At 44.2% G+C, this 16,677-nt stretch overlaps 7 protein-coding genes across 7 annotated transcripts; 3 read left to right on the top strand and 4 right to left on the bottom strand.

Moving 5' to 3' along the window:
* Positions 1 to 211: 211 nt before the first annotated feature.
* Bfra_005426 (putative dna topoisomerase iii protein) lies at positions 212 to 2,522 on the bottom strand (the record flags this gene model as incomplete). Its single annotated transcript, XM_037335810.1, has 6 exons — positions 212 to 253; positions 322 to 1,640; positions 1,695 to 1,864; positions 1,915 to 2,093; positions 2,148 to 2,348; positions 2,409 to 2,522. The coding sequence occupies 6 exons, from the start codon at positions 2,520 to 2,522 to the stop codon at positions 212 to 214; spliced, it is 2,025 nt and encodes a 674-aa protein (XP_037192905.1).
* A 662-nt stretch (positions 2,523 to 3,184) lies between these two features.
* On the top strand, positions 3,185 to 4,403 carry Bfra_005425 (putative duf1295 domain protein; the record flags this gene model as incomplete). Its single annotated transcript, XM_037335809.1, has 4 exons — positions 3,185 to 3,544; positions 3,594 to 3,658; positions 3,707 to 3,930; positions 3,985 to 4,403. 4 exons carry the CDS (start codon positions 3,185 to 3,187, stop codon positions 4,401 to 4,403), a joined length of 1,068 nt encoding a protein of 355 aa, XP_037192904.1.
* Positions 4,404 to 5,051: 648 nt separating this feature from the next.
* Bfra_005424 (uncharacterized protein) lies at positions 5,052 to 6,050 on the top strand (the record flags this gene model as incomplete). The annotated part of the gene is made up of 1 exon (XM_037335808.1): positions 5,052 to 6,050. One exon carries the CDS (start codon positions 5,052 to 5,054, stop codon positions 6,048 to 6,050), a length of 999 nt encoding a protein of 332 aa, XP_037192903.1.
* Positions 6,051 to 7,331: 1,281 nt separating this feature from the next.
* Bfra_005423 (uncharacterized protein) lies at positions 7,332 to 7,544 on the bottom strand (the record flags this gene model as incomplete). Its single annotated transcript, XM_037335807.1, has 1 exon — positions 7,332 to 7,544. One exon carries the CDS (start codon positions 7,542 to 7,544, stop codon positions 7,332 to 7,334), a length of 213 nt encoding a protein of 70 aa, XP_037192902.1.
* A 1,035-nt stretch (positions 7,545 to 8,579) lies between these two features.
* Bfra_005422 (putative spx domain-containing protein) lies at positions 8,580 to 10,789 on the bottom strand (the record flags this gene model as incomplete). Its single annotated transcript, XM_037335806.1, has 4 exons — positions 8,580 to 9,986; positions 10,099 to 10,272; positions 10,324 to 10,400; positions 10,465 to 10,789. The coding sequence occupies 4 exons, from the start codon at positions 10,787 to 10,789 to the stop codon at positions 8,580 to 8,582; spliced, it is 1,983 nt and encodes a 660-aa protein (XP_037192901.1).
* Positions 10,790 to 12,642: 1,853 nt separating this feature from the next.
* Positions 12,643 to 14,935, bottom strand: Bfra_005421 (putative cell cycle control protein; the record flags this gene model as incomplete). The annotated part of the gene is made up of 2 exons (XM_037335805.1): positions 12,643 to 13,230; positions 13,256 to 14,935. The coding sequence occupies 2 exons, from the start codon at positions 14,933 to 14,935 to the stop codon at positions 12,643 to 12,645; spliced, it is 2,268 nt and encodes a 755-aa protein (XP_037192900.1).
* Positions 14,936 to 15,524: 589 nt separating this feature from the next.
* Positions 15,525 to 15,921, top strand: Bfra_005420 (putative dolichyl-phosphate mannosyltransferase polypeptide 2 protein; the record flags this gene model as incomplete). The annotated part of the gene is made up of 3 exons (XM_037335804.1): positions 15,525 to 15,527; positions 15,599 to 15,679; positions 15,736 to 15,921. 3 exons carry the CDS (start codon positions 15,525 to 15,527, stop codon positions 15,919 to 15,921), a joined length of 270 nt encoding a protein of 89 aa, XP_037192899.1.
* Positions 15,922 to 16,677: the final 756 nt, after the last annotated feature.

Raw genomic sequence — 16,677 nt, 5'->3', positions numbered from 1 at the left:
CAATATTCAAGCTGTCCAATCTCCTCAGATAACTCGAAAGCTTGCGTTCCGCACAATTCTCTCTATGTGATACTTTTATGCCCAATCCGTCATGTTAAGCCGAGGAAGCACCATAGACTGACCCGATACATTGAGGTGAAGATGGGATGGAGAACGCTAATTATGCAATCAATTGCAAACAACCGACCAAGCCAAAATCAAATGGGTATTGCTAACGCCCAGCTCCACCATTAAGTACATATTTTCTACAAGCCTGAACAATATATGTTAGAGATTGCGGTGATTGTGGGGCCGTGTGAATGGAGTCATGATGTCACTTACTGCTTTCAAAACACTTAACCTCTCCGTGGAGTCAAGAAACACCCGATGATATTGCGTTAAACTCTCCTGAACAACGGCCTGACGTGTATTCTGTCCTTCACAAATGGCTTTCATCTTGAGCTCCATCTGTTTTCTCAGGAACGGCTTGCTGAGGCTGACTTCGAATTCCATGTTATCATAGCCTTCCACTAGGGCGACTCCAAGTGTGGTCGGGATGAACTCTTCCACTCCACCTCTGCCCCCCGCATCTGCAGCTGCAGCTCCCCCTCTACCCCCTCTTCCACCCCTTCCACCGCGTCCGCCACGTCCTCCTCGGCCTGCAGCTGGCGTGTTGTCATCATTATTTCCGGCGGCGGCCCCACCTGCCTTGGGCCTTGTAAACACGTATTCGCGCTCTTTGATTTTAGCAATATGCTCGGCCATAGTTGCATCAGTACCGATTCCATTTGCGTCCATTAGAGCAATAAGATCGGGCTCGGTTAAATACCCTGGAGCTGTTGTTTTCCCATCCGTGATCATGGCCTCGTCAGGTTCAAATCTTTCCCCAAGGGTAAACTTTGGCAATGCTGTACTGCTGTTCCATCTCTCGTAAACATAAACATCCAGATAGTTTTTTGCCAGCACAACTAGTCCATGCGTGTGAAAAGTTTCCTCCCCATATTCAAGCTCCACGTCAGTTGCCTGCCCTTTAGCATCTTCTGAGCAACAGGCTAGGAACCTCCGAACAACAAATTCGTAAACCCGAGCTTCTTCTGGCCTCAAAGCAGTGGATGCAACGTATGTCACAGGATGAATAGGCGGATGTGCCTTATCGTCATTTCGGCCCTCTCGAGGCCAATGAAATCCCCCATTCACCAAATTCTGAGCAAACGGTCCCCATCGATTGTCTTGAACTTGCTTTTCAACTAGAGCTCTCAAATTCATCCCTTTGTCGAATCGATCAGTCTCCGTTCTCGGATAACTAATGAAACCCTTTGTGTAGAGGCTCTCTGCTGCAGTCATAGCCACCTGACTGTTCATATTCAGCCAACGACTAGCAGCTTTCTGCAGCTCGACGGTAGTTAGAGGAAGAGGCTTCCACTTGCTAGTCGGTTTCTCCTGTACCTTGGTGACCTTAGCAACTTTTGCAGCAAGACAACGTTCAAATAATATGATCACAACTGCTCGGTCAAATAGACGATTGCGTTTCCAATTGAAGATGACATTCATATCTTCTCGGCTGTGCGTAACCTTAATGCTCCAGAATGGTTCGGGTACGAAGTTCTTTACTTTGAAATATCGATCAACGACGAAACCAAGAGTGGGAAACTGACAAGAACCTAGACCACTATTAGTATGCAAGTGCCTCATGAGATGGGAATGGAGTTGTTTACCATAGCTCAACATTTTTGTTGCTAGTGGCCCTCCTAACTTTTGAAGGTTGGTTGTCTGGAATCGTGTAAATGCGTATCCAATCCTTAGATCAAGTTCTATACGAGCAGCCACAGCATCTACTTGACGTTGATCTAAGTCAACTGGATTTTTAGCTGCTTGAATTACATGCCTTTTATAGTTAGCTAGAAATCTGAAATCGCAGAGTGTAGATTCACTTACGCTCGCTCAATATTACTGAACCTTGCCCTCTTGATCTCAATTCGTGGGTTGCCTTTGAGTGCTTGAGCTCTCACTTCACCGCCAATATGCTCTCCCTCACGGTCACAATCAGTCCATATGAAAAGAGCCTTAGCACCCCTTGCCTCAGCCTCGATATTCTGTGCGATATCTTTCTTGTCCTGTGGAAATGCATCAGTGAAAAACTTGCCAGGCAAAGGATGAGATCAAATCACCTCAGCAACAGATTCGATAACCTTGGCTCTGAAAAAGAGTTCTTGGGGTGGAGGGTCAGTCCAGCCTTTGTGAGTTGGAGCAACATCAAGAGAGGTAAGATGCCCCGAGACCGAAGTCATAACCGCATTGCAATTACCCCATTGTCCACCAAAATCGAAGGTGAATGAGTAATTCTTGATATATTTGTTGCGAGTATTTGCCTTGTGTGATCATTAGACAATGATAGTGATAATGTAGCAAAATTTGACATTGTGACTTACCGCTTGAGCATTGCCCCCAGCTAAATGATTAGCTACAGCTTTGGCAATAGAAGGTTTCTCTGCAACACAGAGAATCTTTGCAACCATCTTGATATCAGATTCACGCGTGCTCATTCACGTGTGGTTCTTTTCCATCGCCGACTCCTAAGTCTACGAGGCCTTGCGGATGAAGCTCTTATAATACTTTCCTCTGTGACACGAACGAACGAACGTCTTGGTCTATAATCATTGTTTTGTTACTCAGCTTCATAGAATTGATCTATTGGGGTATGGACTTGCAAGAGTATCATGAAACTACCTATTTACAGAGGTTTTGTGTTACTCAGTATCAGTAAGTAAAGATTATGTACAGAAATTGATGCCTATGCTGTTGCCATCAATTCCAGGTTGATGAGATTTTATGAATTGTAATGTACCGATCCGAATACGAAATAGCTGCAGGTGCCCAGACGTTTGACTTTGAATAATATTTTATGCATTTCTATATTTATACAATTGTTTAATGAAGCCGTAGCTCATCGAGCTCGATCATTGGCTGTAGCTCCATAAATCCATGTCGGTATATGTATCCCCGCTAAATGAAAAACGATGTCATCCAGAGCTTCAAAATTCAAGCTTCACTCCATTCACTCCGTCGACTCCAACTCTTTCGCCTCTCTGGCAAGCATCAATTCCGTGCAACTTTGAGGATATATTCAAAGTTAGCTTGACTCATCTAACTACCACCCTATTAATTGCTCAATATCGAGCAACAGAGAAATCAACTTGCCACAAGCATGGCGTTGCCAGTCATTAAAGCAATCGAGGATTGTTCAAACATCACGAAGACAGTCTTGCCATATCTGCCACAATTGTACGATTTACCTCAGCAAGTACTTCAGTCATATTCGAATCCTACCGAGCTTCGAAACCTCTATCTGGCTACGAATCCACTCATAACTGCCTTCGCATTCTCGTTGTTCTTAACGCCTGTATTCCTATTGGTTTCGGAGCTCAACAAAAACTATTCTCAAGTCGACAGATGTTGGAGTATCTTGCCTACCATATACAATGCCCATTTTGCAATCTATGCACACCTTTCTGGTCTACCAACAGGGCGACTAGACAACGTCCTCGCTTTTAGTACAATATGGAGTGTATGTAGTGCCCCTCTCGATTTAGTAATTTGGTTTTGACAAATAACAGTTACGCTTGACATATAATTACTGGAGAAAGGGTGGCTATAGCATTGGATCCGAAGATTATCGCTGGTATGTCTCTCTATGATGGGTATAAGTTTAGGGCTAACCACTTCTCAGGGAGATTGTCCGACGAAACGTTCCTCCAGCACTCTTCTTCGTCTTCAATATCGTCTTCATATCATTGGCACAAAGCATTCTGCTCTTTCTAGTTGCAACGCCATCATATGTTATGCTCTTAGCTGCACGATACGGAGTACCGTGGACGACTGCAGATTTAATATTCTCCAGAGGTCTTATCACTCTTGTTGTGTTTGAGTATTTTGCAGATGGACAACAGTGGAGTATGTGATTATAGACATCTTTTCTGTTGCATGGCTAACGTTTTCCAAAACCAGACTATCAAGCTGCGAAGCAACAATACTTAAAGACCGCCAAAGTACAAGGGGGATTCGACCAAGAGTCGCTCGACCGCGGCTTTGTGACCTCTGGTCTCTGGTCCTTCAGCAGACACCCAAATTTTGCCGCTGAGCAGACTATATGGGTAGTACTCTATATGTGGGGCTGCTGGACCAGTGAAGTATTATTCAACTGGACATTTGCCGGTGCCATGTCGTACTTGATTCTTTTCCAGGCCTCAACTTGGTTGACCGAGCTCATAACAGCAAAGAAATATCCAGATTATCAGGAATACCAAGCCCGAGTTGGCAAGTTCTTGCCTAACATCTTTTCTACCGGGCCAATTTTCGCTAAGGTGGAGAAGAAAGCAGCCACAGCCGTCAAAGGCGATCGAAGAAAGGTTTCAGCCAGCAAGTAAACAGACAGCAGTGCAGAATGAGGTTTCGATTTTCCATGCTTACAACCTCAAAAAGCTGGTCAGGATAGGCAAATGACAAGAGAAGGGCAAGAGAGTGTTCCCTGAAAATGTACGGAAGAGATCTAATTATATTCCCTGGAATTGTCGCAACTTAATATTCATAATCAATGTCGCTGTACATCAACTCGAAACGCACATTCGTTTCTGTTTGAAATCATGTTTTCTTTTATTACAGAGCAAACCTGAACTTTCAAAAGTATTCGTTCTGTAATGTTCCTGCCCTGCTCAATATAGTCGCCCTACTAGCAAGTTTGGCAAGTGGCATTGCAATAATTTCACCACTGCAGACATCATTCCCACCCTACTTCCACTTAACTCTACACACTTCATCACACCTATTCTCCATAAAATTTTGTCAGGAACTCAGCGACCTCACATCTTTTAATATCATTGATCATCTTATTCCCCAACTATTGACGGCACATATATTTCAAAATACTTTGCGGAATAATAGAACTTTAACCCCAACCGCTATCATCTTATGAATGATTGTGCCACAGCCAGCCCTGGAAGCTATACCATCTCTTCTGATCACACCATTACACTATACGCACAAAAGCTGTTGGGTCTTGGTAGTGCCATATCATCATGCCAGAGAAGCACAAATTTGATGTGAGAGCACTCAGACGAGACTCACAAAGTTCTGAACTGGAAGGACACAGCCTACCGCCAGACACTCATGGTAGCCTACAATCATCAGTGCCCCCACCCCCATATTGTGTACAAGATGAATATCCTCCCTGTGGCCCAGGACACATCTCGACTATAGATAGCCCGGCAAACGAACAACTCGCGACTACCACGAACATTCAAGATCCTGAATTGTGCCCACAAGTCCCAGAATGGAGAGAAGATTACAACATCTTCAATCTTACACATAGACCGGGCAAGCAACCTCTCGACAACAAGATTGGCGCTCGAAGGAATCGCGGACAATTCAGATCTGAGACATGGGAGGCTCCAGAAAAGACCTCAGAGCTGAGAACAATGCAAACTTCCAAACCGAGGAGATACATCTCCCGCACATTCCCTGCCGATTCTTCCATGCAGCCATATCTCGACCAATGTTATGATCGGCCATATGGATTCTCTCCAAGAACGGCGCTTCCAGAGGGACATGAAGATACAAAATCAGCCCAAGATCTATGCCTCGAACTAGAACATCTACAGAAGCAAATAGCGTATTTAAAATCCGCTATCATACCAGCCGAGCAAGAATTTCACTCATTAGCTGCACGTTTACTAAGGAACAGCAATGATGGTCCACACTTTGACATTCTAATTACGGCTGAGAAAGAACACGTAATATCTCAGAGAATGCAGTGGTTACAAAAACAATTTGTGATCATACGGCGGGAGATTTCAAGCAAAGAGCGTGCGCATGAGTACGCCGTTGAAGAATTGAATAGGGTTAGTGAATTGAATGATCGACTGTCACAGCCGCTTAAAGATATGGCCAAGGCGATGAATGAAAGGAGGTTAGGGAGGAGATGGCTACAGGGGAAATTCCCGTGGGCTGATGCTGTGCATATCGGAAGTGATGTGCCGGATTTTGCTATGATTATGACACAGAGAGAGTTACGATAAGAGGACTTTAATATGTACATGATTTGACATGGTGGGCGGAAACAGCGATTATTATTCATTCTTCAGCGTTCGCTATCAAATGGAATATTCTTGACCACTAGAATTAGAGATTCAGGTCGCTTCCCGTGTCGATGCGACAGGTGAAATGTGGCTTTAAGGGATAGGAATCGATGTGCTAATTTTGTTGTGATATCCTCCTGTCAAACTCTATAGAGATGTCCAAACTCTACAGACCTCGGTGATAGACTGGAAACCTCGGCTGAGATGTACTCTTTCATGGATTGCAAATCACAAGTATTTCAATAGGTAAGTCGTTGTGTGGCATCACTCAAATAAGGATACCTTTCTAGATAATCAGGAGCTATTCACCGAAGTCTCGAGCTGGAATGTAGTAGGTTAACATCTCGCTCTTCAACAATGAAGAGCTGGCTACAGAACTTACGACAAGGGTAAATATTCATGTTTGGCTCTATGGGATACTGAATGGTTAAATTCCGAGTTTTCAAATCGATGTATTATCATGGGTTCCAGGGTTCTGTTCAATGCAGATGTGTGAATATGCTTGAACAAGTGAGATCGGATCGGTTGTTGATACACATGCAATTGAGACGAAAGCCGAGGTGATGCGAATGTGGGTGCATGAAATGATATACATATATGAGTATTGATATAACGTGCACACATGTCTGAAGCTCCAATCCTATGATTCTCACCCGTAGGAACTCAGTTGACAGTACAGCTGGAGGGTTGGAGAAGTAATATCGCAGGATGCATACACCCGATGCCATGAGTTTGGTATCTCAACGGGTGCCATGCGTGCACGCAATCACGGAACGCTAAGCAATGACACATTTGAAGGCATAGAGAAAGAAGATATTCTATTTTGCATTACATTTCGAAGTTTGGCGAAGAAAGCAAAAAATGATATATAAATGCCAAACACTTGAGAAGCAAATGTATAAATAACAAAACGTCTTCAGGATATAACCTTTCCATTCTAGCAGCCACCCACTTAAAACAAACATATAGGTATTATTCTCCCTCTGCCAATATCCTAGGACTCTCTGTCCGAACCCAACTACTCCACATATTATTCGTCAATCTTATAGCATATCCATCCTGTGCCCAGCACATATTTTTCGTCGAATTGTCTCATATCACTCCAGCCCCTCCTTAAATCCCAAAGCTCCTCCCTGCGATACCGCTATGCAGAGCCCTTAGCACCTTGCCGTTCACAGCATCTCTCTTTAGTGTCCACCCCCCCCCCCCCAGGACCATCTTCTACTTCTTCGCATCCTTCTTAACTTTCGGCTTCGCATATGGCTTGTTTGTTTCGTAGTGAATCCAAAACGCAATTCCAGCCAACACGAACAATCCATTCAACACTAGAATCAATTGGACGAAAAGAAATGGGTTTGCTTGGAGAACGGCGGTGGCTTTAGGCGTGAATCTCAACCATTTGAAGGCATCGGGTCCAGAGAATGCTTGTCCCATTTTCGCTTATGGTGCTTCGTAAAGAGTAAGTATGGAGATGAGGATAGAGTCCAAGATTGAAGACGAGACTTAAATCGGCAAGCTGGGTGGATGTGTGATTCGGAGGGATAGTGATGATGCGATCGATATCAATTGTATGTGAAAAATGTAGATGATTAATTGTCAAGTATCTCGAAAGGGTGGAGAATTCGATCCGGTCAACAGAAGGCAAGTGGTAGCACGATTTTTCGACAATGCAAACAATGTACGGAATACAGACAGAGAGAGAAACAAGAGATTAAAACCTACGACGGGAGAGAAGGAGACGCTTCTCCCCTAAAAACCTAAGATATATGAGACAGTCTACTGGCGTTTCAAATCCTTGGCATGGTGTTACTATGAGCCCATGTTTTGAGGCTCAGTGAGGAACGCTGGCGGGGGGAAGCTGGAGGAGAGCGGTCGATGAGAGGTCGATGTGAGGTCGAGGAGGATTCAAGATGTTACAGATTTGTAGGAGAGTTGTCGCAGGAAACAGAGCTTTGACCATATTATTGGGTGATAGTAATAGTGGATCATATAAGGTTACGACCAATTATATGGGGTTTCGACGTGATATGCGCAGAGCGACAAAACATAATTTACATTCATATCCCCAGAGCGGCAACGTTGATGTTTGAAAAATATCAGTCTGTCTAATTGTTTAACATAGTACTTGTATGTTGTGGAACTCACTGGATCACTTAGAATTATATACTATATTGCTCTTTCAAATAACGTTTCCGTAAATTTCATGTCATGTCAAGTAGAATAACCCATATTGAATATTAAAATCATTGTTTGATGTCTAGATCAAGAATATCTAATCATCTCGAGAAAGGCCCTTTTATGTCTGGTAAGACGCAGTGAATCACCTAATCTTATCCATATACACGGATCCATAACCCATTCGAACACAAATGTATTTGTGTGAAGTCTGCTCTACGCCAGCAATGATGTGAACAAACACATATCGCAGATTACTTACTTGTATTTTTTGTCGTATATAATGTGGGAATTTTATTCTTCAAGTAGTAGCCGATCGATTTCTTGCTTGGGTCGTGAATCTAATTGTGGTTCCGAGGATGTCTCGGAGCTCAGAGACACGCTTTCAACCTTTTGCAAAATACCCTTTCCAGCTCTACTCAACGCTTCCATAATGCTTTCCATTGATCGACTTTCCTGCCTGACAGCTTTCAATGCGGCTTCCACCTCTTCACAACGCTTTTGCAAGCGCTCGATTTCCGCTTTGAGAAGATTGGCTTGGTCATCCTTTGCACGAAGTTGTTTGTCACTAGTAGGTTTTGTCGATGCCATGGCGGTTGATCCTTCATCATTGTACTCACTGGACGAAGGCGCATTTTTCTCAATGCATTCCGGTATGAGTGAGGTTGCGCCAAAATCTTCGGTATGAATCTTCATCCCAGCAGTCAATTGTTCAATTCTTTGCTCCATCTCAAGTCTCAACTTATTCCAGTTCTTTTTCTCTTCCCCAGTCTTTTCTTCTAGTTGACTAGCCATCTTCACAATCTCAACGTACTGTGCCCCTTCTTGTACCGCTGCTTGTCGGTAGGTGTCCCTACTTTTCGCAAGATCCTCGACTTCTGCCTCCAATTCAAGAACTTGGGCATGTAATCGCGTTTTCTCTTCAGTAAGGCTAAAAATTTCGATGTCGGAAACCTCGTGCTTCTTCTCGAGGGCGCTCGCTCGACTTTGAGACCGCGAGAAAGCAGCAAGGAGCTTATCGTGTTCACTCTGCAACGATGATAATGCGATTTTTTGGATAGAAACCTCATGTTGAAGCGCTGCTGTGTGGACTTGCAATGCGCTATCCGATGATTGCGCGTTTGTAATGGGAGGTAGGATATGGTTAGAAGTGTGGGAGTTTGATGATTGAGACGGGCCACCAGACAGACCCGTGTATGATGTCGACCCTGAAGGAGATGAGAAGCTGACCGAGGTCGGAGATGGCGACGGAAAAGCTCGTCCTGGTGGAGATGGTAATTGTCGAGCTGGGGCTGAAGGAGGATTCATACTCGAAAGCCTCCGGCTCGTATTGTCGGTTGACAGATGGGTGTAGTTGGGAGACTGAGTTCTTATGGGTGGAAGTTCTTCGCTGAGTGATTTAGCCATAGACCTACGTCGTCTTTGGTGCATTCTGGAATCAGATGTACCCATGTCATTCAACGTAGTTCTCTGGGGATCATCTTCAATACGTCGTTTCATGATGATTAGAGGATCATATGGGGTCACACTGTTAACAGCATCCTTTTTGAGAGGGACTTTTGAAGACCCTGGAGGGATCTGCTGGACGAATTTATCGGCAAGCTCGTTGACTTTGTTGATCTTGGTAAGTATCCAGTGGAGTGTTTGTTTTAGACCAAAGTCAATCATTGGAGGTGGATCTCCAGAAGGAAGAAGGCGCAACTGTGAGTGGGCCTAATATTCTGTAAGCATGATTCGAAGGGTTACATATGAGTGACTATGAACGGAATGAACCCTTTCGATAACAAGAACCAAGCACTTTGCTGGCACTTACTGGATTGATACCACGCTTCTCGGAATCTATACCCGAACGGAGCGTCTCCGCTAGCTGAGTAAGCCCAACGCTGCAAGCTTGTGTAACAAGGGCAAGTTCAGGGTTCTTTTGGCAATGCTCGCAACACTCTGGTGAAGATTCTTCTTCGTGATCAAATGTAGTCTGCCGCCTACACTGACGACATATATTAGACATATGTTGCGGGGAGTCCACCCGACGGTTTACGGTCAATCTGGGAGGTTGAACAAGAGTAGAAGCGTTCTGGATCGTCTGACTATAATCACGACCATATCCATCTGAATCTAAAGATCAAGAGTTGAGTTAGTAATTAAACGTGACGTTTTTTAGGCTATCCTAAACACCTACAGCGTGCCTGCGATGGGGGCATTTTCCCAAGTGCGTCTAGATCCACCCTCGCTACTCCTTTGTAATCACCCCCCTCGTAACGCGACCTTTTCACGACCGAACTTTCGCCATTCCGAGTATGTTGGTTGTTTGGTGTCGCCCAGTTTCCTGGATTGTCATACACTGGATACTGTAGAAGTGGCCCAGCTTCAATTGGTGGTAATGTTCCGCGATACCAACTACTACTACTTCCAGTTTGTTGTGTTGGTGTTTTCGTATCGTCTTCCCAAGGACGTTTAATGCCTGATCGATACGATTGGGGAGACTCCGTTGATCGTGCATCCATCACCGCACTGCCAATACCACTATATTACTGGGACTGTAGACAATGGCCGATCCATCCGTCCTTCTGATTTCAAACAATGGTGTCGTCGTTTCCGAATTCAAACTGGTGCGTGTGCATGGGAAGTATGTTCTACCGATGAAGTCTATATCACAGGAATCATCAGTATTCTGAAGGAATCTCAAGAACTTGTCGCCAGACATGATAAGAAATCACTGCTTACATGTTTTCTGTATAAACGTTAAGGAAAGTGATATACTCTGGCATATGCAGCAGATAGCCCTGTGATCTAGGTACTGTCTGCACACCATCTGAAATATAGACTGTACGATGGAGAAGTGAGAAAAGCAAGTAGTCAAATGACAAATTCCTTTAGAGAGATACGACGCCGGCCATGATTTGGAACAATTGGATGAAGGACGTTGTGCACTGTGCACTATACATTCTAAGCTCTGTTACATAGCTTTTCCCTATCGAATCTGAAAGGACAGGCTCGTACGGTAGTAATATCATTCATACATTTATAAGAGAAAGTGGGTTTGGGCAGGGAGTGTGTGAGGCAGCGTTAGCCTTACAAACTGTGCTGACGCGCTGAGGATCTTTGCTCAATATTACGATACACTCGGTAAGGTGTTCTAGTCGATTGAACGTTCATGGTGATTCGTTAAGAAAGGGAGGTAATGCAAAACGGAAGAGGGGGCGAAATAAATCCTTGGATTGTGAGTTTCTGTGTTTTACCCTTGGCTGATTCCATAGCCCTTGTATAAATTTTCCGAATACACGGGAATCGGGCTGCATCGAAAGGGTTGAAGTTGCTAATGCATCAATGGATGTGACGGGAATCATTTGATCCCTCCCTCCGAGAGTCCCTCAAACGGTTTATATTTCGTGGCTGACTGGCTTTTGTCCCTACAAGACTAGTATCTAACTTGACAAGGGTCAATTTTGATTCACAATATGACAGTGGTACAGCATCTGGTAGTTGCTTGGATTCTTGGCCTGGCAAATTGCGGGTAGATTAGGTAGGCATTTAGATGGTTGAATAGTATATCCCGTCGACCGTTTGACGAGCGGGTTCAACAACAACCAGGATAAGAAGAAAGTGAAGGTTGTTGATTTTGTTTTAAGGTTTGCATTAGCCATCATGTCCTCGTCCTCTCAGGAAATGGGGTGGTGTGGTGTGGTGTGGTGTGATGTGATTGATGGTTGGTGGTTGGTGGTTGGTGGATTGTGGTGGTGATCATTTTTGGCGGTTGGGAGGTTAGGGGGTTGGGAACATTGGTGGAAGTAAAAAACGCTTACACATACAAGGCCTTGCTTACTCAGATTTGACACCTCTCCACTGAGTTTGACCAAAGTACCCGGCTGAGTTAATTTTGAACCTTGTTGTGTACATCCTTATTCAGATAATCCTGAATTAGCTTTATTAAGTTTGTGAGTAAGTTTTATATAAGCGTTTGGTGGATGTTTAAGTATTTGAATGGTAACCTGCATACGCCCAAGGATTTACCGTCGGTGAGAAAGGAGTACATCTTTGCGTGCATGACAAAAGCCCTCCCTACAGTGTTGTAAGAATTGCACAAAACATGGATCACTAGATTTATCAGCCAACTATTACAAGCTCGAGGTCTGGGATACTTTCGTACTACCAGAGAATGTAATCCGTACAGAGGTCGTACACACAGCTGTAGACTTTGAAGAAACTACACTGACCTGCCAAAACATGTAAAAAGTGAGCGTTTTGCCTCGGGATTATGTTTGCCATAGTTCACGCGACCAATAACTCTCCAAAGGTACCCCGAGCTTGTGGGACGGATCCTTAATATTCATCGGGAAATCATATGAATCGCAAAGTATTACCTCCAACAGCTGACTCGAACGATGAAGTTGTCATGCGGGCGCTGGTGGCGCCGAAAAGTAATTCGGCTTGAATCATCTCCGATTATCACAAAATTACAAGCAGTATGTTGGAAGGTTGATTGAAATTCACTGTTCTTGATTGAACTGGGTATTAAAATTAAATACATTTGTATCACGCCCCGTTCCCAGAAAGCCCCCTTATTAAGCAAATGCAATTTGTAGTGTCCGGTTAATCGAAATCTAATCGGACAATCGTCGCTGTCGTTTCGGTGCCCGCTCCGAGGAGAGCGATCGCGAGTACCTATCGCCGTTGCGAGATCGTTTAGGTGGAGAGCGTGATCGACTTGGGGAGCGGGACCGTGACCTAGTCCGAGAGCGATAACGAGAGCGATATCGAGAACGAGATGGAGAGCGCGACCGAGATAGAGACCGAGATAAAGACCGAGTCCGGGAACGAGTCCGGGAACGAGTCCGGGAACGAGAGCGGGACGGAGAGCGGGATGGTGACCGAGACCGAGACCGAGAACGGGAGAGGGAGCGAGACCGAGACCGAGAACGAGAGCGGGATCTTGAATAGGAAGAACCTGTATATGATGAATAACTAGAAACAGAACTTCCTGAGTCTGATGTAGCATCGGCAGCAGCCGCAGGTAAGGCTGGCAGCGCTGGTTTTGGCATGTTCTGTAGGTATTCGCGCATCTCTTCGGTGATAGCACCCATCCCAATACTTGTGAAGTAATTGATGGAGAACCTTGTGTTGCGAGGGTTATCTCGGGGGAACAATCCTTCGAAATAAGGTCGCAGTATATCGTCCTTCAAGCGAGCTTGCAATTTTGCCATTCCCATTGCTTCCGATAGATCCTGGAAAAGAATTTTGATGAATATACGGCTGCTTGATGTTGTCTCTTCTTCATTCAGGTGTACAATAGACAGAACGTGCCAGCCAAGAGCGTCGGAACTAAGAAGGTGGCCAAAGAATCTCGCGATGTTTCGTAACCTGTTTGTTTCGTAACGATGTATGGTATCGTAGTATTTTGCAAATGATTGTTCAAAAAGATCGGTCCAAAGACGATTTATCTTTGCAAACCGCTCTCCAATGAGCCCATAAAACTTTGAGTATGTTCTCTCCTGGGAGCAACATTCAATAACCATGGAAGGAAGTTCTGGCTCTTGTCCGGGTGGTAGTGTAACTTTCATCAGCTTATGGCAACATTCTTCGGGGTCGATACTAGACATGATAGTCAAATATATGGTTCGTCGTAGGTTGACGAGGTCCGTGTTGCTCTGATCCTTTATTTCTAAAGCTTTTTCTTCTTTCTTCTCCTCATCATCCTCACTATCGTCTTCCTCGTCGTCATCATCCTCATCGTCACTTCCCTCTCCAAGAATTTCCGCTTTAAGTCGTTTGTATAGTTCTTCGTTTTGTTCCCATTCAGGATCGAATTTGAAAATATTCAGCCCATCCTGGACATCAATATCATCATCCAAGGCCATGCGATGTGTGATTTGATCTTCTTCCTCCACGAGATCCAACTCTTCTTTGATCGCAGGATTATCTTTATATTTGTCTTTTCGGACTTGGAAAAGAACTTCAATCATATATTGCACTCGTTTGTCAATATCTGCCTCATTCAAAATATTTCTGAATTGATCGAACACGGCTAGAGCAATAGGCCCGCTCATCTCTTCGAGGTGTTGACCCACCTCACGCGTCAACCCAACCGCAATTTCTACACTATCGTCCGTCGGCTTATTGAGAAGCAACAATAGAATCTGGGCCGCGACAATCTCATTTGCTACCTGTTGATTACAAAGATGGGCAATGAATGTGGTGGCAGAAAGACAGACAGCCTTATCGTTTCTCTTGAAACCTTTTTTAAACTGCACTATAAGACGCTTTAACAGAAGCTCTCCAACCTGGGGAAGTTTCGTATTGACGATCGCGGCCATGGCGGCATATATTGGTGTGAATGGTAAACTGGCAGCCTGGGCTTTCATAATGCTCCTACAGAATAACCCTCGACCTCTGATCAGATTCTCTCCGAACAACTCTGGCACGATATGTTTTATGTTTGAGACATTGACTTTGTTGATTAAACCGTTGATTGACTTCTTCAAAGCTTCCCAGGCCATTCGCTGATATTCTTTGCTCGATTTGTCGGTGATCTGGGATTGTAGAGCTCGTAGGCGCGCAGGTGGTATATAGGTACCACCAGATCGCATCGTAAGAAGTTTCTCATATTCGGCTTTCGCAGCAGCTTGCTTCTCTTCCTCCGATCTCTTCTCCATGATTGCGTGGGTAGATTCTAACGATTGAAATCGTCAGATGGTTGTCTATTTTGATAAAGGTGACCGGTATTGAAAATGAGGAATTGACGCAGGGTTAATGGCGCGCTAATGAACGCGATGAAGCTAAGATAAGATAACAGTCACGTGCTATACTACAGGTGCTGCCTTCACTTTGTCCTTGTACGATTATATTTTGATAAAATATAACACAAACATATAATATAGTCGTTTGATCAATACATATGGGGCGTCTAGATAAGTGCAGCGTTCATTTTCCCTCGTACAATTTGCAATAAAACACATACAAACCATCATTGTACTGTCCAGTATTTAATCTTACATAAGTTATACGTAGCTTTTATTGTACCTGTTAGATGAGAGCCGTGCACCAGTCCCCCCTTGTATTACGAAAGACCAGATTGACTTGACAGGGAAAGGAAGCTCTCATGTACTTCTGAACAATCAAATTGTCTTCAATTTCTTCACGATATTCACTCCAGAAAGTAAGGAAAAGGCACACCTCTCAAACCCTCAAGCTTTCGGTGTTCGGGTTGATTTCATCACACTCCTTTAAAAGTCTATTGCAACAATGGTAAGATATATCCAGCCCGCGCGTAGCTGATTTTTCGCAAGTTGCGCTGAAAGTTATACTAACATGCGCAGCTCGATCAACTCATTGGCCTCGCGATGCTTGTCGCTGCTTCCGTCGTCTTTCTCTACTACACTATTTGGACTCTACTCATGGTACGGATATTATGCCCTCATCAAGAAAGGGTTCTGAAGCTAACTGTCGGGTCCAGCCATTCGTCGACTCTGATCATCCTCTCCAAAACGTATTCCCTCCTCGAGTCTGGGCAATCAGAATACCTGTCATCCTTATCTTGTTGGCATCAGCTGTCGTCGGGTCCTTTTTGAGTGTGGTCATGATCAGAAGCAACAGAAAGAAGGCTGCCAAAGCGAAAGCTGCTTTGAAGAAGAAGGCATAAATGGGTTATATTCGGGCGGATTTGGTTAATGGGATTGGTGTTGCGGCAGCACGATAGTGTTATATTTACATGATATCGAACTCATTGTATGCTTGCCTGGTAGTTAGTGGGAGCCCGCGGAAAATTTGGCGCAAATTGTGGAAAGGTTGGGCGTGAGTTTTTTGGCATTTGTGAGGAATTTATATATGCATAGAATACCCACGATAAGGTGTCAATTTTCAGTCTAAGCACTTGGTGGTGATAATGGTACCAGTGGTTCAATGGAACTTCAATGTGTTGTCATGAGCGAACCCTTGGAGGTTGTGAACGCGGTCGGCTTTGTATTCCGGCATAATCTAAAAAAATCCTAGTAACAACAAAACAGTCTTGCACCAGCAACAACGGGTTTGCTGTACCTGCAGGAGACGTTGTTCTATCATTACTTGACAATCGAGCTAGCGATATCCTCCTCTTCTAACGTGGCTAATTTACTGAGATCTGCTGTGCAGCCTACTTTCATGAACATCAGTCAAATCTACAAAGTAATTTACAAAGTAATTTTCAAAGTAATTTTCAAAGTAATTTTCAGTCCAGATATGCCTCGACTGAAGCCCGGAAAAGTATGAATAGTTACAAGTCTGGAGATGTCTCAATCGCCTTGACTCTGTTTGATCCACGGTATAGCTTATGCTCGGTACGTTCAACGATTTAAAGGGGGTTAGTTATATGACCTATATGAGTGTATTACTCAGGTAGCTACCGCTAGAGCCAATGAAT

Source organism: Botrytis fragariae (assembly GCF_013461495.1).
Source record: "Botrytis fragariae strain BVB16 chromosome Unknown tig00000054, whole genome shotgun sequence".
NCBI classification, from domain to species: Eukaryota; Fungi; Ascomycota; class Leotiomycetes; order Helotiales; family Sclerotiniaceae; genus Botrytis; species Botrytis fragariae.
The sequence above is the reverse complement of the archived record's forward strand: the minus strand, read 5'-3'. Positions and strand labels throughout refer to the sequence as shown.